At 32.7% G+C, this 24,718-nt stretch overlaps 2 protein-coding genes, 1 long non-coding RNA gene and 1 pseudogene across 8 annotated transcripts; 2 read left to right on the top strand and 2 right to left on the bottom strand.

The window, feature by feature from the left end:
• The first annotated feature begins 3,287 nt into the window (after window positions 1–3,287).
• On the top strand, window positions 3,288–5,037 carry LOC125207793 (uncharacterized). Its single transcript, XR_007174022.2, has 3 exons — window positions 3,288–3,632; window positions 4,127–4,262; window positions 4,792–5,037. It is a non-coding gene; the product is annotated as an uncharacterized LOC125207793 (long non-coding RNA).
• Window positions 5,038–6,226: 1,189 nt separating this feature from the next.
• LOC148923844 (uncharacterized) lies at window positions 6,227–9,244 on the bottom strand (annotated as a pseudogene).
• A 5,482-nt stretch (window positions 9,245–14,726) lies between these two features.
• LOC148923843 (spindle assembly checkpoint component) lies at window positions 14,727–17,551 on the top strand. Of its 6 annotated transcripts, none has more exons than XM_089061731.1 (9): window positions 14,727–14,888; window positions 15,049–15,158; window positions 15,412–15,474; window positions 15,612–15,631; window positions 15,843–15,887; window positions 16,166–16,233; window positions 16,411–16,547; window positions 16,632–16,720; window positions 17,318–17,551. In XM_089061731.1, the coding sequence occupies exons 1-9, from the start codon at window positions 14,816–14,818 to the stop codon at window positions 17,448–17,450; spliced, it is 738 nt and encodes a 245-aa protein (XP_088917857.1). In that variant the 5' UTR covers window positions 14,727–14,815; the 3' UTR covers window positions 17,451–17,551. The 6 variants fall into 6 exon arrangements, with proteins under 6 accessions (XP_088917857.1, XP_088917854.1, XP_088917853.1 ...); XM_089061728.1 differs by having other exon boundaries at window positions 14,727–14,897; window positions 14,989–15,158; window positions 16,417–16,547; XM_089061727.1 differs by having other exon boundaries at window positions 14,727–14,897; window positions 14,989–15,158; window positions 16,414–16,547.
• A 107-nt stretch (window positions 17,552–17,658) lies between these two features.
• On the bottom strand, window positions 17,659–20,310 carry LOC148923842 (type I inositol polyphosphate 5-phosphatase 8-like). The gene is made up of 7 exons (XM_089061725.1): window positions 19,838–20,310; window positions 19,671–19,758; window positions 19,473–19,586; window positions 18,816–19,382; window positions 18,435–18,698; window positions 18,105–18,297; window positions 17,659–17,995 (listed from the first exon to the last, which is right to left on the bottom strand). Exons 1-7 carry the CDS (start codon window positions 19,935–19,937, stop codon window positions 17,891–17,893), a joined length of 1,431 nt encoding a protein of 476 aa, XP_088917851.1. The 5' UTR covers window positions 19,938–20,310; the 3' UTR covers window positions 17,659–17,890.
• Window positions 20,311–24,718: the final 4,408 nt, after the last annotated feature.

Genomic DNA, 24,718 nt, shown 5'->3' with positions numbered 1-24,718 from the left:
TTGCGAGTTAATAAAGAGAAAGTAAAGTAAGAGATATGAAAAAAATAGAAATTGAATTGTTTCTATTTAAGCAAATATTTTATTTTTAATAGAACAACTAAAAAATGAAAGTGTTTCATTTTTAATGTGACAATGCGAGTATTATTTTACTCTCTTTTAACTATCTAGTGTACTTTTTTTGTTCTCATATTTTATCGCTTTATTTCTATATTACTCAACCCACTAAACACACATTTCTTAATCTTCTTCTTCAGTATAAACGTTTTTATTCTGGTCCAATTTGTATAGAAATTTTAATAACTAGTAATTTATTCCATTATAACTAGTAATTATAGTTATAGTATTAAAAACCCAAAAAATTAAAATGTTTGGATGAGTGTACTAGCAATAAGGAAAAATAGTCGTGTCTCATCATTGTCATCTACGAAATTAGACATAACAGATGCCAAAGCTCAAGAAGTAGTGGCCATTGTCGGGCGTCTTATTGCTATATACAAGTACATTTATTGCCCCACCTCACCAATAATAATATACTAGTAATGTTGCAAATAAATTAATTTGCCAAAATTATAAATAACTGCAGTCTAAAATTGAAACTGCATTCATACTTTGGGAACAAAATTTCCTATTTCACTTAATTATTGATTTTGTATCAATTCTTTTTTGGCATATGAATGCTGATATAGATTAATTAAAATACTAGTATGATATTATGTGACATAATTATTACAAAAGAAAATAATAAATGTCACTTTAAACTCCAAACGATATTTGCACTATAAGTTATAACATGATTTTTTTTTTATGTGAACTATAATTAATTGTGTATGAATTGTACCATATTATATATAAGATCATGATGTACTTAACAATTGTTTAAATTTTTTTTAAGTACATGGCAACAATGAGATTTTTTTTGGCAACATTGTTAAACACATGATAGTCAAACATGTCACTATATGACTATAATGTTCCTTTCGATTCGAAAAAATGATTTGGTGATACAAAATCGGTAGTTTGTGGATTAAATTAGTATTCCTACTGTATAGTTTAGGGGTTAAATTCTCTAAATTTGGTCCCACATTGACTTGGTGAAGCCCATATAATCTATATAAATATGGATAATTCTCTCCCTTATAAGGCATTTCAAGGGGTGAGTGATTCATTTCTAATATAGTACCAAAGTGGGCTCAGGTGATTTCTCTTTATCTCTTATCTACCTCACGAATGGAAGACCGATGTCCTTTTCAGCCCACACGTGAAGGGCGTGTTAAATTCTCTAAATTATGTCCCACATCGACTTGGTGAAGATCCCATCTAATCTATATAAGTGTGGATAACCCTCCCCCTTATAAGGCCGTTTAAGGATGAGTGACACATTTCTAATATGGTATCAAAGTGGGCCCAAGTCGATGATGGATTTCTCTTTATCTCTTATCTGGCCCACATCGATGATGGTTCTTTTATCTCTTGCATTGCCTATCCACGTGATAGAAGACCGATGCCTTTCTGGCCCACACGTGAGGGGGCGTGTTAAATTCTCTGAATTATGCCCCATGTTAAATTCTCTAAATTCTGCCTCATATTAACTTGGTGAAGATTCCATCTAATCTATGTAAGTGTGGATAATCCTTCTCTTTATAAGGTCTTTTAAAAGGTGAGTGGCTTATTTTTAATAAATATAATTAATAATTTTTGTAAAAATTACATGTCATGCACCGTCAAGTGATGACTGATGATTACCTTGTAAATATATAATTTACATTTCATATATATATTGTACACATAGTCACATAGATATGTTACATTTATATGTCGGTTTGGAGTGGAAAACTTTGCAAAGTTTACGCGCTCTATGTGAGTTAGTTTTTGGTATAACGCATGTAGATATATACGCCCCTTAGGTACCAAGTTATTTGAGTTATTTCTTTCTGTACTCATTTTTTATAAAATAATAATAAATAATTAAATTGGAAAATATTAAAAATAAGAGAAAAAATCATGTAAATAAGAATCTTCTCATTTGTATTCTCTCTCTTATTTTACACTCTCTCTATTTAAATTATTTATTAGTAGTATATTTTTTCAAAATGAATGAAAAAAAAAATGACTCAAATAACATGGAACATAGGGAATATAAACTATTCAAACAAAAGGACAAACAAAATTATTTGAAAAAGTTATTACAAAAGGAACTTGCTTAAAACCTGATGATAATTTGATAAAAGAACATATCATGTGGTTTTCTATGAGGAACTTCTATAGTTAGAATATATAAAGAGTAAGACACCCCGTCTAATTAGAATTAATTACACTACTACTATTAGTATTACTCTGAATTAGGAATCAATAAACTATAACTAGATTTAATGAATTTTAATTAGGTGTTACTTATATTTGTTCAGGTGAAATTGGTTTTCGATAGGGACGGTATGTAAATTTGTATGAATTGTTACATCAGATAAATAAAAAATTAATCTAGCGTATAGTCCAAAGACAAGTACGTGAATAATTGATTGGGTTTTCAACTATTAAAAAAACTACTGTATCTAGGAATCACTTTATTTACCATGGGCCCAATTCGAAACCATAAATTTTAAATATTGCCATTCATAACTTTTCAGGCACCGCCTTGAGGAATTATACCTACATCTAAAAATAAATAAATAAATTTACATATATATTTAACATTTCGATCTGTGATAATGACTAATTATTGTTATAATCACACTTGTAACTTTTGTGTGGTCAATCGCTTCTTCATGCGACTCTTCTCGTTGAACCCAAAATATCTACACCACTTTAAAGTGGTGAGTAATTAATTAAATATTCCAGTGTGATCATACATACTTAATTGTATAATATTAAATTCTCCTAATTATGCATACATGTCTTTGGTAATTACTGCATAACTTTTAGTTCATAAATATGTTCCTTTATATACAAATTTTGGCAGTATTTATATAATTTGTGTTGATTGACGACCTTTTATATATATATATATATATATATATATATATATATATATATATATATATATATATATATATATAGAGTCCCATTATTCACAAATCTAGTCTTAAAGACCGAACTAGAGACCAAATTAGGGCCCTTAGATCTAGGCTTTAATGGATGAGATGAGATTATATAGTGAAAATTTTCATAGTTCATTACATACACAAATTACTTCAATACGAGGGTATTTAAGTCATTTTATAATTAGGGGAAAGTTAGAATTCGTAGATCACAAAAATTTCACTCATTCTCACACCCTGCCTTTTCTTCTCTCAGAACCTCTCCGAAAACCTCTCTGAATAATCAAGGATTCTTCATCTTCATCGATCATCTCCGGCCGATTCAACTGAAATCGGCGACAACCATCCCCGATTCAGCATCTCCATCGATCGATTCAGCACATCCATCGATCATCTCCAGCTGATTTCAACAAAAATCGACGACAATCGTTCTCGATTCAACATCTCCATCAAGCGATTCAGAAATCTCCATCCGCCGAGATCGACATTTCTTCAGCCTAACCCGAAATCAGCGTCAATTCGAAATGGTTGATACACGCAAATCGTCGACCGAAGGTGAAGGACGCCTATTACGTTCTGGCCGAACGTCTGGTTCAGGTAATGCACATTTAATTTTTGGCTTTGATTTTTCTTTAGGAGAGATTACTTCAACATTTGATTGTTGCATAAATCGATTACTTCAGGATAGATTACTTCACAGTACTTCTCCGATATTTGAGAGAAATATATCAAAAAGTGCGGCTACAAAAATCATCGATTTAGTTCATTTCATGAGAATATTACTTCATTTCATGAGGTTATTACTTCATTTCATGAGGCTATAAATTTAGTGTTTGATTTTTCAATTTTTTCGAATTTATGTGGTTAATGTGTGCTTCTGGTTCATTTCTGGACCCATTTGAATAATGTGGCATAAAATGATATGCATCTTCTAAATGTGATTTATTACTTTATAATTTGGAAACATTGCTTCATAATTCAGATTTCAAAGCACAATAATACTCTCTTTTGAAGCTCTATAATTTTTGAAATTCTAATTTACTTAATCTGTTTGTAATCTGGTTTTTGATTTTCGTCCAATTATCATGAAGCAAAGCAGAGGAAGGTCATCGTAGGCGTCAAATATACTCGTAGGTCAGTAGCTAAATCACAGTCGGTGGATGAATCAAAACACAAGAAAAGTTTGTTTGATGTTCAATACTGCAAGCCAAATCCCTATACCAGAAGGTAAAAATAAATTTATGACGTAGTCCTAATGAAATAGTAAATTCATGGGATGAAGTTAATTGTGTTGTATGAATTTTATTAACTATGTTATATGCATATTTTCTGAAGAAATATTAGTTGAATGAACTAACTAACCTACTTGATGAAGTAATAACCTCATGGAATGAAGTAATATAAACTAACGTGTTTTGTATGCATATTTTGCTAAGAAATAAGATTGAATAAACTAACTAACCAATTTGATGAAGTAATAACCTAATGAAATGAAGTAATATAAACTGACATATTTTGTATGCATATTTTGCTTTATAATTACATTGAATGAACTAAATAACTTATTTCATGAAGTAATAACCACATAAAATGAAGTAATATAAACTGACATGTTTTGTATGCATTTTTAGCTGGTAAGTATACTTGTAAATTGTAATGATCTAAAGAACCTAATGATAATGTTACAAACTATTTTAATGGTGATATAAACTATGTTTCAAATGTTGAATTGTTGTTATGTGTTTCTTATATATAGGTGAAGATAACACAGGGGAAAATCCTCTAACTCACAACGGGGTGAAAAATCAAATCGGAGGAGAGGGATGAAGTGTTTCGGAAGATGTAGTTGAGGCATGGTAACATGCCGATGAGGAAATTTGTGCAATCACTGGATGGGCCATCCCCACGCCTACAATTTATGCCTACAAATTTAGTTCATTATAACAACAATTTAGTTCATTCAACTGTGTTATTACTTTATTATAACAACAATTTAGTTCAATAAGAGTCGAATTGATGACATACTTTAATGTGCAATCAACACATCAGTTAAAGATGTTACTTCATTATAATGTTTTATTACTTCATTTTTACTGTGATTTACTTCATTATTATGTATTATTACTTCATTTTAGTAATAAAACCTACTGTATAAATAGATCATTTATATTACTTCATTATCATAACTTATTACTTCATTATATGAATTCAATACTTCATACTAACTAGATTATAGTTAATAGAAAATAGATCATTTATATTACTTTATTATCATAATTTATTACTTCATCTTATCAATATACTATTTTATTAAAAAGAATATGTAGTTCATTACAAGTCAGCAGCTGAGTTAAATCCTAAAACCCTAAACCCATGCAACACAGTAAATAGATAGTTCATATTTAGTATTTATTACTTCATTACAAATGCTTTATTACCTCATTTTACGAAATTACTACTTCATTAAACAGAAAAGTATGCAATGCTATTACCGCCCGCATTAATTCGACTCATAGCATGTCAGCATACTTTACTAGTCCTAGAAATCATACTTTAATTTGGGGCTGATAGTTCTTTTTTCATTGTTCATATTTAATTTGGGGGTGAAGTAAAACATTATAGTTCATATTTGTAGACTATTACTTCATTATCACGTTTTATTACTTCATTTTGGTAATATACCTAACTGTATAAACAAATCAATTATATTACTTCATTATCATATTTTATTACTTCATCTTATCAATTTACTACTTCATTAAAAAGAATATGTAATTCATTTTAATGTGCAAACAAGTCAGCATATACACTACAATAATATCAGCATTTAATATTCAACAAGTGCAGAAGTTCAGTTTTACTTGTTATTACTTCAGGATAACCAAAGTTTAGTTCATTATGAGTACAAATCGCCAACTTAAGGTTATAAATTCATCAAGTGCGTTATAACTTAAGGTTATAACTTCATTACTTAAGGTTATAACTTCATCAAGTGCGTTATTTAGTTCATTACAATCATAATTCTTCGCCAACTATGCATACGATACAGTTCAGTTCATATTACTTTATTATTTGAGGTTATAACTTCATAACGTCTGTTATTTAGTTCATTACAAAATTAATTCTTCGCAAACTATACATATAACATAGTTCTCCATCCGTTCTTTTCCACTCTGAAAAATTCCTTCAATCTACCGCGACGATTTCCACCAGAAATCCTTCAAAATCAAACCGGATAACGATAAATTGTTCTCGAAGCTTCTCTAGCCCGAATCAAGCAATATATGCATTTATTTTTTGAGCAATTCTCCCAAGTAATATTTATTTTCCACTGTATACATTTGCCAGTAATCTGCATAACAACTAAACAATAAGAAACAAGAAAAAATAAGAAACACACACAAAGATTAACACAACCAATCATAAAGTAACTCAAATACTGTGGATTTGACAACCAATCATGAATTAACACACAAAGATTAACACAACCAATTATTTTCTCACTTTTATTCAATTCGGTCAAATATATTAAGCTTCCTCGTGATGGCAATTTTCCAATACTAAATTAGATAAATTAATTCAGGTTATTAGCCTCTAAAGTAGTTTATTACTTCATCCAGTAGATATATTACTTCATCCAGTAGATATATTACTTCATTACAGTAGTTAATTACTTCATTCCAATAGTTAATCACTTCATTCCAGTAGATTATTACTTCATTCCACTTTATTATGATGTATGTCAATGTTGATGAAGCTATAACCTCATTTAATAAGGTAATGGACTGAAGGAATAACTCAATTGAAATTTATTGAGTAAAATCCTATTGTGATGAAGAGGTATACTTGTTGAATGAAGTAAATAATGTAACTGAATGAAGTAGTAATAATCTAGGTGAATGAAGTAATAATGTAACTAAATGAAGTAATAGTCTGGTTGAATGAAGTAATTTAGGTAGAGGCTTAATTCTAAACAGAGCGCAAAACAATCCAACGACAAAAACCAACTGGAAGAATACACCCAAAAACACATAATTATTCATGATTATCCTCCTCCACCAATCAACGTTATACGCCTCAAACATCAGCAATCGCGCGGCCATCAGCACCGCCCTCACTTAATCGATCAGAAAATCTCCGGCGCCGTTCAAGTACACCTTCACCTTCACCAGCTCCGCCGCCGCTCCAACTTTCCCAAATCATCCAAACACGTGTCCACATCCTCCTGCGCCGCTGAGATCTGCTTCATGGTCTTCGTCCTCTGCTCGTTGGTCCTCATCTGCACGAACGGATTGGCCTCGATCGCGGCTAGAGGGCGCCGGATCTGGTACAGCGCATCGCGTAGCGATTCGGAGCAGTTGCTTAACGAAATTGAACCGATCAAGCGCTAGAGATCGGCGGCTGCTGCTTGGAGAAACATACCGAAGATTTGATTCGAATCTGAGACTAATTTGTGGCGGATTAGGGGCTGAACGCCGCGAAAACACGCCCTAGAGTCAGAATTGGCGTAGCAAAATGCTCGTGTTGATGTAGAATATTGAGAAATTGAAGCAGAACTCGTGAATTCAGGCTCAACGTCACCCAATTCGTCAAGCAGGCCGCCGCCGCCGATGGCCGATCCCCTCCGGCACCTCCAGCAGATTCTGATGAGCCCGAAAAGAATGAAACACCAGCTGCAACGTGAATTAAACGTGAATATTTCGAAATTGAATTGAACGTGGAATGAAGAAGATCGACGCAGATCGTAGATGGCAGATTGAAGAAGATCGACGCAGAGCAGATCGTGAATTACGAGAGTGAAGAAGATTGTGTGAAAATTCAAAGAGAATCACGTTATGTATGTTGAGATTTGATTTCCTAAAATACCCCTCAGCAAGTTTTTATTGAATAAAATATTAAGTTAATTGCAAATTAATCCTAACCACAAGATTAAAAAAATGAAGGGCCCAGATTTGGTCTCTAGTTCGGTCTTTAAAATTGGTTCGACATTAATCACAACTCTCTCTATATATATATGTATTCAATTAGAGAGGACAAAACTACTCGTAAAAAATATACTCACTTTTTTGTGTTGCAAATTATACTTGAATTTAGTTCATTTTTTCTTTAAACACTCTTTCGTTTTTTTAAATTTAATAGTACTATGTAGCTATCAATGTTATAGCTGACCACTACTATTATTGTTGTGGTAAATAGATAGCTTATTATAAAGTGGATTTTTTCCACCATAAATGTCATCGAAGGGAATTAGAATTTGGCTTCACAAAGGGCGCATGCAATCTGCAGCACAAAATTCAATAACCACAAATACCATAACAAACTACTATTCGAAATAAATACCTTTAATAATTTAATACTATGTTTCACTCAAAAAAGACATCGTTATAATTCCCACTTTACTAGTACTATCTTTTAACGCAGTAAACCATTTCACTAAAACTTACTCATTTTAGTGTAAATATTTAAATTAGATAGTGATTTTACTCCAATAATCTATAGTACTAAACTTAAACTTATTAGAAAATATCTATATCTACTAGTACTTTTTTTACTCATACAATTTGAAAGTGGTTTTAGATTGTTTAAGAATCATTTTGGAATGACTTCCACTCTACACCGACTCAAAATCAGACTAAATGGATTTGGTAATTTTAGTTAGGTATAGGCATCCAAAATATCTAGGAACACTTAATGCTATCACTGCCCAAAAATGGGCTTTTTGAGCCGCCCATGGCCTGCATTTATATACTCCATAGATGTAACCCATCACAATTTTGTAGAGGTGAATATCATATCTCCACAATTGGATTACTATAAGTATATAATATTATTAATTAAATATTTCATAAAAAAAAATCACGAGACATTAAAGTTCAATAAAAATATTCGACACAATATAACGGCCACATTTTATTCATGCATGGAAAGTGAAAACATAATAATATATTGGGACATTTGTGGGGTAAGGAAATATAGCAAGAAAAATAATTATGTTGTACTATAATAAATAAGTTTTGAGAGGTGAAGAGACTGATGAACCTCCTTAGATTCTATATATCTCACTTCCAATTTAACAAAGTTGACGTTACTTAAAGTAGGTAGGTGTTTGTTATGGTGGTGAGCACGCTTGATGTGTTCATATCAATATGCCACTGCCACCACCCTTCGTGCAACTCATGACTCATCTACCTCAGTACTCGCGATCCCATTGTAAGCCAACGACATGTGCTAAAATTAATCGAAAGTTGAATACTTGACTATATGGTCTTGTTAGATTTTTCTAGAAATACGAGAAAAACTCAAACGCTGCGAGACTTTAACGTCTGATTAGTACCCTCAGATCGTATTGTCCCAGAAATAAAACCACTTTCTCCTAGCGTATAAAATCACATCGATCAAATCAAACTCATTAGGAGTTCCAGGAATCAGACAAACAATGCGATGCTAAGTAATGCATGAAAGATCATATATCTGGACTTGAAAAATCTTGTCATCAAGTTACATCTTGTGACCAGTGGCGGAGCCAGGATTTTAATCATGGGGGGCCTAAATTACTACTTAAATTTTGTTAATTTGTCTCGGTGTCAAGTTGTTTCAGTATCTACAATATGAAATTAACTCGAATATAAGTAATAGAGAGATATACACAAGAGATGGATAATGACATAATTAGAGGATGGTAATAAAAATAGAGATACAGTGACGACGTCAACATCGATATAATTAAAGAATATAGTATTTATTTTATAATATAGAGCATAGTATTAACATTAATTTTGCTAATATTATATACTTATTTATGTAATGAAAGAGTTATTTTCTATTCATAATTACCATAACATTAAAATTGATTTTAAATAATATTATACTATGGCTGGCATATTTATACAAGATTACTAGCTAAGATTATAGTTACTAGAGAAAATAAACAAAATTATTAACATTAGAAAATCTAATAGAACATAAACATATTCAAGAGAAAATCTAAAGATATATAGAAAAATATACACACAATATTCAATAGAAATCTAAGGAGATAATGATAAAAAAAATATACACACTGCAGGATAAAGAATCGAACCTGAGATCAATTGGTTAAAAGTGTACCATCGTAACCAATTGCACCACTATGAACTTAGGTCATTGTTTCGTACATATATGATATAGCAAAGTTCGAAAGGGTGAGGGGCCCAAGGGCCCCCCTGGCCCCACCCTAGCTCCGCCCTTGGTTGTGACCAATCGAAAAACCAAAAGTCATATCATCAATTGCCATAAATTCAAACAATTGATGATTATTGAAGATGAGACTAATCAAATCTTGAAGTACAACTCATACGTGAATATCACAACACCTTCTTCTTCGATTTCACATGGAAATACTAGGTAGTTTGAATTTACTCTCTTTTATTTGTATTGCGATTTTCAATGGTATAAAATTACTACTAAATTTAATGTGTGATTTATTGCACGAGGAAATAACGTCCCCTCTGGCTACTATTTAAATTTAGGTAAATTTCATTCTTTTGTGTGTGTGTATGATATTGGAGAATCCAAACTGATAATTAGGTGCGTTGGTATGACAAGAACATAAAGTTTTAATTCCATTTAGGTTGTGTGAAGGGGACAAGTCTTATCACTAGAGTGAAATCAATAGTGAAATGAGATATGCATTTTGCGACTTATGTTTGATGCATATTCTAACTTTAATAGTGAAATGGAGTGAATTTTGCCAATGAATGGGCGCTCATAAAATTAACTTGGATTCGTACACGCCTTCAATTAGTGCATAACTTTTTATTTGAAACCTCACATAATTAGTTTTAATTGGTAGTTGTTTCGTTTGATTTCAATATGATCAATCTCTAATTTTATGTTGATTAATTATGGACAACCATTAAAACTTTGAACATTACGTCGCCAATTACTTATATCTTTACTATTCCAAAAACGAATTTAAATTATCTCTTCCAACACTAGCTACCTTTTATCTTATCTAACTTTTAAGTGACTTATACTTTTATTTAAAGTGATGTGTTCTTAAAGAGCTGAGAAAATTGGTTAATTAAGATTTCGTACACGCATCCAATTAACACATGACTATTCAATTATTTGAAATTTCAAAGAACTACTACTTCTTTAATACACTTGTGTGATTTCAATTTGATTTTAGTCGAACCTAATTTTGGGTTTGCTTTTTAAAGTTTGTTACTTTAGAAAGATGTGTGATTATGTATTACGTAGAAAATTGCTTGATTCAATCTTCTAGCTGACCAATTCCTTTTATTCTAAGTGATACCCTCTATAAGAGCTCGTAAACCATCCAATTAATGCACGCATATTCATTTTACTTGAAATGTCAAATAGTCAAAAAAAAAAAAAAAAAGTAAAACAAAAAATTAACAATTTTTTATTGTGTCTAATTTGAGTGAAATTGTATTTAATGTGGCATATGAATTACTAAGGACGAGACCGCCCATGAATTTTATAAATTATCTCAATACACTTAACACATAGCTTAATCACGTCGTCAATCATCAGTTGTATGTGCGTGCTAAATCAACAAATATTACAAATATAAAATTGGAATATTTAGTCCGGTTAAAATTCATGATTTTTCAGATAATTTGCCATAATAAATAGTAATTGCTTCTATTTTTATATATCAAACAATTACAAAAACATAAGGAGCAGTTATTTATCGCACGATTTTAAATAGCCATTAGGAAGAAATTACTCTTTTTGTATCTAAATTACGTTAGTTCTTTTGAATGACTATTTAAGTCGTCACGCATCTAAAGTAGTCATCTTTTCTTGAATGAATTTAATCTGATTGAATGTTAATGATACTCTTATTATAAAACTCAAGCAAATATGATATTTTCAAAGAACGAATTTAACTATTTAAGTGAACTCTATCAGCATCTCTTTATTCGGATAAAAAAATATTTAGTTTAAATTGATCATACTATATCTTTTTGGTTAATCATGTTCTCAACTTTTAGCATTACAAAAAAATAAGTACCTGATCTTTGGGAAAAGATATGATTTGTGTATCGCCTTAATTATCAAATACGATGAGCAGAATAATGAGTTACTTTGTCATAATTTGCATTTTTCTATTAAAAAAAATATTATAGTACTAGAAAACCTTAAACCCTAAGATTCGAGCATGTGACTCATAACTCATTGCTAGATTATGGTTACTTTATTTTTATGGGAATTTTTTTGTTGAAGGACAATTTGATTGGACTAAACCAAATCAATAAAGAATTGACGATTCATTATATGATAAAGCTAAGAGCGCTCTTTAATCTTTATTACGCTAGTGACATAACGTCAGTTTCGTCTATTATTAGTGTGATTAATCACCCCATTTAAAATGTCTAGAGTGATTAAATAAAAAGTTAGAGCTCTTTTTTTTTTTTGATTGATTGCTAATTAACAATAACACATGCTTGTGATAAAACGGAAGTAAACCGATTGATCAGTGTTGTATGAAGTGATGTCAATGTAGCCCGCAACTCGTAGGCTGATTCGAATAGCCCGCTAAATTTATAGGGTTAAGGTCGGAAATTTCTAGCCTGATAAAAATAAAATCCGATAAGTCCGCACCCGATTAACCCGCAACCCGTTAGGGCCAGACCCGAAAACTCGATGGGCTGGCCCGATAACCCGGTAAAATTTATATTTTTCATTTTTTTTACTCCTAATTCGACACTTCGTTGACTAATTTTATGACATAGATAACTACAAAAAAGGTAACTTTCAATTTTATGGTAAATATATAAATTATATATTGAATTTTTATCAATATAATAATTGTTAAATAAATTAATCTCACTAAAAGAATATTTAAATTTTTAACATGCATTAAAATTTCACGAAATATCACAAATATTAGTATTTTATGATTGAATTTAAGCATATATATCAAATTTATCATAATTAAATATTTTATATTTTATAAAAATATAACTAATTTTCATCATGATTTATTGGATTGTTCAAGCCTTAACCTTATCGGCAGCAACCCGATTAACCCGTCAGGCTAGCCCGAAACCCGAGCTTTTAGGGTTAGGGCTGAACTTTTACAACCCGAAAAAAATCACAACCCGGCAAGCCCGCACTCTTTTGACCCGCAACCCGAGTAGGGGTGGTCCGAAACCCGATGGACCGACCCGATTGACATCCCTAGTTGTATGCAAGCAATAAGCAGGGATTATTATGACTAATTATATATACTCCACATAATTACTTGGCTTTTGGTCGCTATAATTAATTAAATTTGATTATAACATGTAGGGATGTCAATCGGGCCGGCCCATCGGGTTACGGACCAATCCTACTCGGGTTGCGGGTCAATCAGGTGCGGGCTAATCGGGTTGTGATTTCTTTCGGGTTATAAAATTTCAACTCTAACCCTAAAAGCTCAGGTTTCGGGCTAGCCCAACGGGTTAATTGGGTTGCTGCCGATAATATTAATACGCCATCAATCCAATATTTATTGATTAAAATTACTAATATTCATACAAGAACATTTAATTATGATATATTTGAGATATATGCTTAAACTCAATCATAAACATGATCAAATACTAATATTTGAGATATTTCGTGGAATTTTAATGCATGTTTTAGAAATTTAAATATTTTTGTAGTTAATTTAAAGTTTTTAATTTATTTATCAATTATTATATTAATAAAAATTCAATATATAATTTGTATATTTAATTATAAAATTAGAAGTTATCTTTTTAGTTAAAATTAATTAATGAAGTGTCGAATTAGGAGAAAAAAAAAATAGAATAATAGAAATTTTATCAGATTTTCGGGTCTGGCCCTAATGGGTTGCGGGTTAATCGGGTGCGGGCTAATCGGATGGGTTTTGATTTTATCGGGCTAAAAATTTTCGGCCCTAACCCTATAAATTTGGCGGGCTATTCGGGCCAGCCCACGAATTACGGGCTATACTGACATCCCTAATCACGTGACACCGTTTGATATATTAATCATAAGATTGATATTTGATCTTAGGTATGCATTAAGATATTGTTCATATTTGAATATTAAGTTGATACAATTTTACACTCTTTTAATAAATTTAAAATGCAAAAAAGTTTTTTCAAATATCCGTTTCTATATTACATTAAGAAATTCGAACTATCTATGGATAAGGCCGTTCAGATGAGATGAGTAATGAATACTGGGCCGGACCAAGATAAATGGGCTTTTCTCCATGTAACATTCCGATGTCTCTTACATACTCGAGCCAAATGGGCTATTTAACACTAGTACCATTGGGCTCCTTAGTTTTGGATGCATAATACATCTATGATATCCTTATACTAGTTCATCAATAAAAATTAGTCATGTTTCATTTTTTAATAAATTTTTCTATCTAGGATGAACTTATTCACTACTAAAAATATTTTAATCATTTCTTTTATCTTTCTTATACTACAGTTTATTAAATTTACCAAACAATCTAAGCATTATTAACAGTGGATACCACTTCTCGATTGGCATAAACTAATTAAAAATCTAATACATATCTAATTCACTAACTTTTTTCATACTTATTCACTACTAAAGTATTTTAATCAATTCCTTTTTTTTGTTTGTTTATTAATAATCTCAACAAGCACACAGCTATCTACCGTCAAATTTGGCGCGGGAAGAAGTAGCGTCACTATGTGTGAATTTGGTCTATAAATAGCGAAATTATTTGACTCCTTTCTGTTTAGACCGTTCAAAAATTTCCAAAGGCTGTCGAGAACTTCATGGCGGGAAGCGATTCACAGAAGCCTCTCCTAACTTTGATTCGCGATTTCACCTCAGAAAAATCTCAAGGAGGTAGAACTCGTAGGATTTCACTTTCTGCATTTACATTTGTTTGCCTTTTACTATTCTCGTTTTGCTTATTTTCTCACGATTTTGGGGTAAAATCTTCCAGAGCGAAGAATTGTGAATCAGAAGAAACGAATCGAAGAACTAAGATCTGATCTGGATGCAGCTAACGCGGAGCTGGTAGAGGCGAAGCGTGACAGAGAGAACACGGATCAAGAGCTCAAAGGCCATGAAGTAGAATTATCCATGAACGAGGCTTCGCTGCAAGCATTAGAGGTATAGATTATCGCATTTTTGTAGTGATTTTTATACTATGTTTTTCCCCAGTCTTTAGGTATGTTATTGTCATATTTGGGTGGAGATGTAATTGTAGATGAATATTTTTGTATCTTCTATACAGTTCTCATGTTTTTCCCTCAATCTGATTGCTAGACTGGAAAATGAATTTACTGGAACTCATTTCTGCAGCCGAGATGATCTGTATTTTTTTTTAATCTGACCTAAGTATAATTGTTGCAATCTGTTTTAGGCCAGGAATGCTCTCATTAACTCTGATGTATCAGCACTTGGTGGAAAATTGGCGGAACTCAAGGTGTATTTTACTTTTTTTGCTTGTGTGCCAACGTTAGTTCATTTCATATGCATTTCATACATCGCCTGATATTTCCTGTTCCATGTGTTGATTAAATCTGGTGTTATGAATTGCGCTATTGCTTCAATGGCGTGAAGAGTGAAGAGAACTCCCTGCGGTACGATATGTATATGTTTTAGTTACATGTTTTCATTACGAAATTAAACGTCTATTGTCTCATACTATTGTTTACTCAGAAGCACATCCTTGCAAAGGTTTATTTACATATTTTTTCTAGCTTATAGTACCATGTATAAGAGCTGTTTCATTACAATTGTATTACCTATATACTTGATTTACTGTTGAACATGTACCTCTTCTTTTGACAGGGATGGTTTTATTGCAAGAATGCTTGAGCTAAATGCAGAGATAAGGTATCCCTATGTCACTTTGTTAATCCATATCTTGAATTAATTTATTTCATGAATGATTTTTTAAACTACTAGGTTTGGATGATAGTGTGGGATTTTGCTTCTTGTGGCCAGTTTTATTCTGCAATGCATGTCATGTAACATGCTATTAGGACACAAATCAATCGGTTGGTGTTACATGTTATCAAAATGAGGCAGCAGGAAACCTTGTTTCTGGTTTCTACCCTTGATCCACTATATGCTATTCTTGCACTTATTGCTACTTCTAATCTGTGTCATAGGAAATTTCAAGAGTTTATAGTTTCCTCCTCTAATGTGGATAAATCTGCTCAGGCTACTCCTATCGGAGGTATGTGTCATATATTGAATAAAAATTTATTAAAATTAGTAATTGATGAATGGATGATGATGACTCCTAGATATTGATTGAATCAGTAATAGTCTAGTTGATTCCTACTTTCAGAGCTTCAAACACTTGTTTATCATCATTGTTTTAGTGGTATTATATATTTATGGAATCACTCAGAAGCAGGACCCTTAATCACACACAAGCAAGATGGCGAACAAGCCAGATTGGTTCTCCAGAATCAACTTGCGCAAATGGTGTTGCATAGTGACCAGGAGGAACAACAGTACAAAGCTGAAAAAGATATTTGCAGCATGGTAGAGCTTTTGATATCACCAATTCTGATGCCTAATTAGAAATTGAGAAATATCCCTCTAAACAAGATAATGGTGTTTGTGTAGCTCCAAGAAGAACTTAGTAATTTGAAAAGAAAAGCAATGCTTCTGGAGTCAGTTATGAAAGAAAGCATGGAGCTGCAGGAATTGAGCAAATATCCTTTAAGTTTTGTCTGTTGTTTATTGGCATGGTGATCATCGAATCAGAAAACAGAACCAGACCCTGTGGCTTATATCCTCCGTTAATCAAGCCTTTTAACACATTAACAGATTCAACTAATGGGTTGAGTAGATCCAACCAACTCAGGTTTAATCTAGTCAAGTTTGGAAATTCTTACAGGGGAAACAAAGATTAATCTCTTCGCTTCTAGAATTACACAAAAATTGATGCATAATTGTAGTTTGTGATTTTAAGTCACTGATATTTTGTTTAAGATAGTGTATATAGGTTTTTGCTGCTATTTTAGTTGAATAATGGATTCCTAAGGTGTATAAAACTGTACGTAGCCTGTTTTATCCAAGCACTTTTTACACTGTAGTCCAATCTTCTGGCTTGTTACTCTACCTGAAACATCGTTTAGTCAACACTCGTGAGAAAGATTTAGTTCCTTCTATCTTGAAAAAATTACTAGCCTGTTATTACTGATTACTCTAATATTTTAACTCATCGTAATTATAATCTTCTGGGTAATTTTGCACAAGGATTGGACACGTTTATCCATTTACCCTTGTTCTTCCTTGACCGGAAACAAGCAGACTCCAGAACTGGAAGAAAAGTGTGCTGCTTTTGGGGATGAGCTACAAAAGAGATTTTTATGCCCACGATGTAATGAAGATAATTCAGCGGAACTTGCTGCAATTATTCAGCCCAGTGAGGAAACATAACATCTTGTAAGTACTTTGAAACTTCACAAACTTAGTTTTCTTAATATACTCCAGTTATGCAATTGTAAAGAGTCAAATCACATGCGGGAGGGCATAGACACCTAAAATCATGTGGAATAATGTAAATTGCACTGTTGATGATCAGTATTCTTGCATGTATCTGAACTGAGTTTTGATATGAATGCTTTGATTGAGGTGGCTCCCCACATAATGAATATATCAACTGTATAAAACTATCAGTTATGTTTCCTATCTTAACTTTGACATCAGACAATATCTAGAGATTTCTTTCAAAACTGCACATAGTTTTTGCTGTTTTTCCCCAACCACGTGCTCTGACTTGAGTTTGTGTTTTGTGGGGTGGTCTGGGTGTAAATGAGGCTTTTCAGTATAAACACATCCAAAAAAAAGAAATAAAAAAATCACTGCATCATAGTGTATCAAATAGTAGTAGTCTGTCTACTTGCTTTCGAAGCTTTCACGTCCTTCTCAATTAATGAGAGCAATGTGGGTATTGCTGCCTCTTCACTGTCCATTTCATTTACCTGTAGCAACACAAAAAAGTTCAGGACAGATCTCTTCTTTTGAATTAGGATTTGTAAGCAAGTTTATGTTTTTCGGGTGCATGGAAATGGTTGGACTAGGAGACTTAACAGTTGTGCAGGGAGTTTTGGCAGGGAAGGTTGTGGGGACTGGGACTGCAGGGGACCTTGTGTTTGTGTTTGCAGATTTCATGATCTGAGTAGAGAACAGAGCTGATACAGGCCGATGGTCGGAAAACTTAATTTCACTGCGGAAATAGGAAAGTTGCTTCACTCCTTTACCATACCACAGAATCCTGTCACACCTGCATTTAGCAACCACACTACCTTTTAGGAATTTAGGAATTTAGGAATATATGTATATTAATTTGTTTCTATGAACTGGTAATTTTCTCAAGACTACAGCTATCATCTAACAAGAATTGATGTGATATAAATTTACCATGCTGGAGTTCTTTGCTTTTCTCCTGCTCTACTTGGAAGTCCACCCGAATACCTGTTGCAATTGTAGGAAGAGTACTTGTAAGTGGGAGCAAACTCTATGTTTCCCTCTCTCCAACCTTGGAATACGCCGCCACGTTCTAACTCCCTCCTCAACTGATCAAACTGCTGCAGTGATCTCCAGTCTTGCTCTTTTATTAGCTGCCTTGCTAGGTTGTCTTCTAGGTATAATCTGTAGTTGAGATCTCCAAACCAGAATATCCTACTGCTCTATGAAAGAAAAATCCTATTAAACATACAATCAAATTCCATCTCTGGATAAACTGAAACAGTTGAGGTTATTAATTTTCCACTTTCAATATTCTATTGAAGGTATACTTACTCATGTCCTAAAATGGTTAAAGGGTGAAGCTTGTCTCCGTCCTCGGGTAGGCGCTGGAAGCAAGTTCGCTTGAAGATCTCCGCCACCTGGTAATTCCTTCTCCCTTCATCACCTTTCTTCTCTCCAGAGGCCAAATGTGCAGCTATGAAGCAAAAACTAGCCCCCCCTATAGACATGCTGACCGAAACTGACCCTTTGTTTCCCATAAATCCCATTATACCACACGCAACGGAACAGACTTTAACGCCTGAGACATCGCAGCGCTTGAGCAGTTCCCTTCTCACCCACACACTAATAAAGACTCCAACCATCTTCTTGCTGGCAATCAATCTGTACCTATCACCGTCTTTAGCAGGAAACGGTGTTGTTTGTGGGCTGTCTCTGTTAGAGATGGGGGGTACATCATCACTGGTAGTGATGGGATGCACCATTGGTTGTAGCCATGGACATGTACCTCCATATTTGTTATTGAGCGTGTCTCCTATTAGTTGATTCCAGTTCGTAGCCTCCGTTGGATCCTCCGCTCCGATCACTGTCGCGGCCTTCAACGGCACAATTTCTTGGAGTCTGCTAGTGATCAAACAGTTTAGCTTTGGGGAAATAGAAAAAAATGAAACTTAGGCTACAGTTTTTGGACAGTATAGACTTTAGACATACCCTAGAACATAGATGTCAACTGCATCATTTCTGATATTCAGCCATTCATCCAAGTGCACAGCCAAACTCTCCACCGGTGACCTTCCCGCCACATTCCAAGTACCCACAAAAACTCTGAAAATAAATAAGACCCCAAATTTTAAAAAGATAAAAAAAAATCACATCTTGATCAAGATTTGTGTTGGTTGAAGAACCAACCTCAGTTCATCGTTTGCAGCGCATGGATCTGTCTCGGTTGAATAAACCGCAGAGTTGTCAGTAGAATCTTCCTCGTCTTCACCACCATCTGCAGCTAATTAGTCAGACATATGCCATAGAAGAACTAATGCATACATAGATATGTAAATATGTAAAGTACTCCATGCCTGAAAAATCGTCAAGCCGAAATTGATCGGTTTTCTTCTGTTTCCTCAAAAACCAACGGCGAAACCTTTTAGACTTCCAGCTTCGACGCTTTCTTTCCATGTAGGCGAGAAAAATAAACTGCCCATGCCCCGGTCACAAAGCAATGATGTGGTCAAAATTGGTTACGAAATTTCTCATGATTTTCATGATAGAAAGTACTAGTACATTTGCCCACGAAATTCTGGATTTTGGTTGGAGCTATTATTGTATTTATCGCCGGCAGCAAGAGGCTACTGATGAGACAAAAAGAATCCTTCTTCGAGTTGGGGTTGTATCGGTAATCACAAGGGGAGAGAGAGACAGACAGAGAGAGAGAGGATGAAGGTCAAATGTGTTTGTTTGATGAATGGAGTCTATAGCCAAATTAGGACCTCACATGGCTCAATCAGAGTTTGATTATTGGGGGTGCTCATCACGTACTACCCGTGTAATGTGCTTTGAGGGAGATATACCGTTGATCATATATCTAGGTGTGTGGGTTACACGCTTTTGAAAATCTAAAACAAATAATTTATACTCGTAGAAATTAACTTTGTAGGCCATTTGGTTTAAATAGCAATTGTTTTATTAGGATGAGCTTTAGATAGGGATATGCTATTCGAACCGTTCAATCTTCTAGGTTTTATTATTATTTTTTGATAGTGAGGACATACATCCCACGACCAAGACCAAACATTTTTAGCAAACCTTGATATCTGACTATTTCTTACCAATGCATAGTAAAAAATATGAATGGATTGGAATTTTAACTTAGTTATTATGGTATGAAAGGGAAATTCGCATGTGATAGCCAACAACGCAATACGCATCACTTTCAAAAGATTGGTGAATTTTGAATTCATGAAGCTTATATATTATATTGTACTCCTAGTTAAAGCGTGCACACATACACTACATTGGATAAGAGCAATCAATTACTTTTATTCGAGCACACCCTATATAACTAATCTTAGTTAGAGGGAAATAGATTAGTCATCGTAGTTTCATAGCATTTTATGATGGTAAACAAAATGGACTAGGTTTTAAGTTTTTAACCTATATATTTTGTATGTATGATAGCATTATTAATGCGCCATTAATTATTTGAAGTCACTATGAAGATTTTTTCAGAATTCGACGACTTATCTATGTGCTGGCGTTTAATCTAGAGGCGAGATTATGCGCATCTTTGATAGAATAATCTGGACATAAATTTTAAAGTTCACGCTATCAACCCAACTACCAAATGACGAAATTAAGATTCAAGCATCTGTTTTTATCTGAGAAATTGTGATATTTCGAATTCAAATAAGTCTCAATTGTCAAAAGTGGGTGAATGTGATTCCAAAAATAGAAGTGCGCTAGACGTAAATCCAATAATAGAACTACATTAAATTAAAGCTTAAAAGTCAAATGATTAACCATGGTAGAGACGTTCTCGTGTATTTTTCTTAACTAGTTTCACCCCCGTACGTTGCACGACCTAATGAGATGTCAATTAAGTAAATGAAATAATAAAAGATAAAATTATATAAAGTTTATATATCACAAATAAAAATACAACTCACCTACTGAGATGTCAATTAAGTAAATGAAATAATAAAAGATAAAATTATATAAAGTTTATATATCACAAATAAAAATACAACTCATGAAGCGCTGCCCAACCAGCCTTCATCTATATCAAATAACCTTCATCTTCTCCACTCATCGTCTCCAACACTTTAATCGTCCTGTATTGACACCATTTTCTATCAAGACACTTTGTCCCCATTTGTAGGTATGAACTTCAAACAAAAATCAACTATAGACCCTATATTACAATTCTAATAAATATTTGCGTTCGTTAACAATGCAAACACAACTTTGTGTTTGCACTGTAAAAGTCGCAATTCGTAGGAGTTCATGACTATAAAATTTTACAAAATACTCATCGATTTCAAGACCAAATTCTGTCAGGTGAATGCTTCCATGATTTCAACTGATTGATGATGTCACAGTAGATTATAAATAACTGCGAAAGATGGATTCTATTTCCATGATTTCAACTTTCTTTCTTCAGTAAAATCACAAACAACAAATATTAGTAACATAATAATAATCATGCAAAAAAGTGCATAAAACAAATATTCAATAACGCAATAGGAGAAGGTAGTGAATGTGTTGCAAGCTTGCGAATGACATATATTTATAGCAATCGATTTGAATTGTATCTATTACTTCTCGATTGGTAACGACGCTAATATTAAATAGTGCTACTAACAAATCAATTATGAGGAAATTAAAAATAATTAGTATTAGTAATTAAATAAAAATGATATTGATTCATTCACTCTTTTAGCACCGTTCTATATAAATAAAATCGTGATTACAATACCCCTTAAAAAAAACCAAATAATTTTGTATAATAGTTAATCATTATTACAGCTAATTATCACAATAAATTAAATTATTTAATTTATAACTGGATGGGTTGATTGGAAGAGTTAATTCAGTTTATAACTGAAAGTTCAAGATTCACAATTTGTACATCAATGATGATTTATATTAATGTTTGTCTACAAATTAAGGCAATTTTAATTATTTTCCTACACCATTGGCGGTTACATCAATTGTGGCCATGGAATCCGTTACATGATTTATAAGTCATGGATTTAAATTAGATGCAAAATATAGAACATTTCAACAATTACCATTGAGTAATAAAGTCAATATTATTGCCAAAGTATTAAAAATTCATTACCCAAAACTCCTCGATATTAAACATTTAACCCAAAACTCATGAATATTCAAAATATAGCCAAAACTCGGCTTTTATATATGTATAGATAGATTTCCATGGACCACCTTTTCTAAATCGACTCAATTTAATTTTCAAATTTATTGTGTATGTACACACAATTAGAGTTCTTTCATAACATCGTTATAAAATATATTCGAATGTTTCTTTTTAATATGAACTTGAAAATGTCCCAGCAGATCCATTTGGCATTTTAAGACTAAAGTGCTTATTAAAATATCTGAGATCCGAGATATGCGTCGGATATCATGGCTAGGGCAAATAAATTAAAACCTACTAGTATATTTATTAATCGATTAAGAACAATTAACAACCCCACCCCCAAAAAAAACACCTACTTCCTTTTTCTTCTCCTCGTCTAAATAAACCAACTATTCAATTGCTTGGTCATGCAGAATCTGGCGGTTTTAAGAATAGAATGAAAATGAATCTGGTAGGAACGAGATGACTTTTTTTAGGCGAAAAGATTTGGTTGTTGAATTATTTGCCTGGTTTCCAAGCAGTTGACTTTGGGATTAATAATGATTAGCCGTAGTGTTAAATACGTGTTTCAATTAATACAATTCCACACATTATTGCTAGCGTTGTAATGCAGTCGTGCACAAGTTGGTTCATTTACTAATTCATCTTTCAGTGTGTGTGTATAGGCGTAAGCATTACCTTATACTATTTGATTAGTATTTGCTATTTCCAGAACCAATTTTATTTAAGCCAAATTATGGACAAAAGAACTAAAATAGGTTTGTACTACATGTGCTATTTACTGAACCCATTTTAATTAAGCCAAATTATAGACAAAGGGACTAAAATAGGTATGTACATGTGTATGTGGGCATGGACTGAAATAGGTACCTCTGTTTGTGTTTATCTAGTGGTAGAATAGTTAATGATTGAGAACAAATGTTTCAAGTCCGAGTTTACTATAACGCAATTTTTATATGTTCTTTATTAAGAGAAGAAGAAAGAAATAGCTAGGTGTATACATTTTTAAAAAACAAACACCAGTTTAACCTCACTAGATTCAGGTCAGCTCTAAAAGGTTTCTTGAATATTTCCTGTATCAGCAGATATTTAGTACTACAAGATTAATACTCTTATCTTAATGAAATATTTAGCTCTTCAACGAAAAATATCTCTATTGAGAATATACTTTACTTGTGGGTTGCGAAGGCTAGTAACCTTTTTAGGACCAAATATATACGTATCCATGATTCCATGAATCTGATAGAACATATAAAGCTGCAACCAGATTTATATACAACTTTTCCATTTCATTCTATTAGGAGTAATATGTTATGTACAAATAGTAGTAATATTATGGTTATGGAACATATATACGCAAAACCAAATAATAGGAACGATAACAATCTGCCTATTTCACAGTTATGCTTTAAATGACGCAAATCTTGTTAGTTTTTTGGTAGTCTAATTGGTAGATGGGGCTACATGAGATATTTATGCTGCAGAAAGTCCACAACCTCATTTTTGTTAGTTAAAATAGGAGTATTATTAATGAGAAAGTGAAAGAAAATGAAAATCAGCTGGTTGCATTATTAAGTTTTAGCAGCATATGTCATACAACTAATTGTTTGAGCATATTATATTTTGCAGCTATTGCATGGACATATACCTTATTCTTTATCTATTTGCTTTGTGTCGAATCAAAATTAGAACATGCCGACTCAAAATTGCTTTTGAGTTTAATTTATTATCTTACAAATGAAACATAACAAAAAAACATTCAGAAACATTGAAAGTTTGAAACCACTTTGAGTTAAAAGCGATTTTGACTCGGCATTTGATGCACGATCTAGTTCGTCTACACTTGCATAATGGAGGATAAAATTCTATTCAGAAATAAAGATAAAAATCTTATCTAATCTTCGAATAGAAAGTCCTCATATAAAGTGTGTTTATTGATATATATACTTGAAGCTTTTATAGCAAGCTCTGTTTGAGATAATTATACCCTAGGTTCCACCTAAGATTTCAACTAACCAAATATTGATCTTTTGGATGGAGTTTTTTGACCCTGAAAAATTAAAAATCAAGATTTCTCGAG

The sequence above is a fragment of the Salvia hispanica genome, chromosome 6 (genome assembly GCF_029641045.1).
Source record: "Salvia hispanica isolate PSC_SH4W2 chromosome 6, Shi_PSC_v1, whole genome shotgun sequence".
Taxonomy (NCBI): domain Eukaryota; kingdom Viridiplantae; phylum Streptophyta; class Magnoliopsida; order Lamiales; family Lamiaceae; genus Salvia; species Salvia hispanica.
Note: the sequence above shows the minus strand (reverse complement) of the source record. Positions and strands in the feature narration are given on the sequence as shown.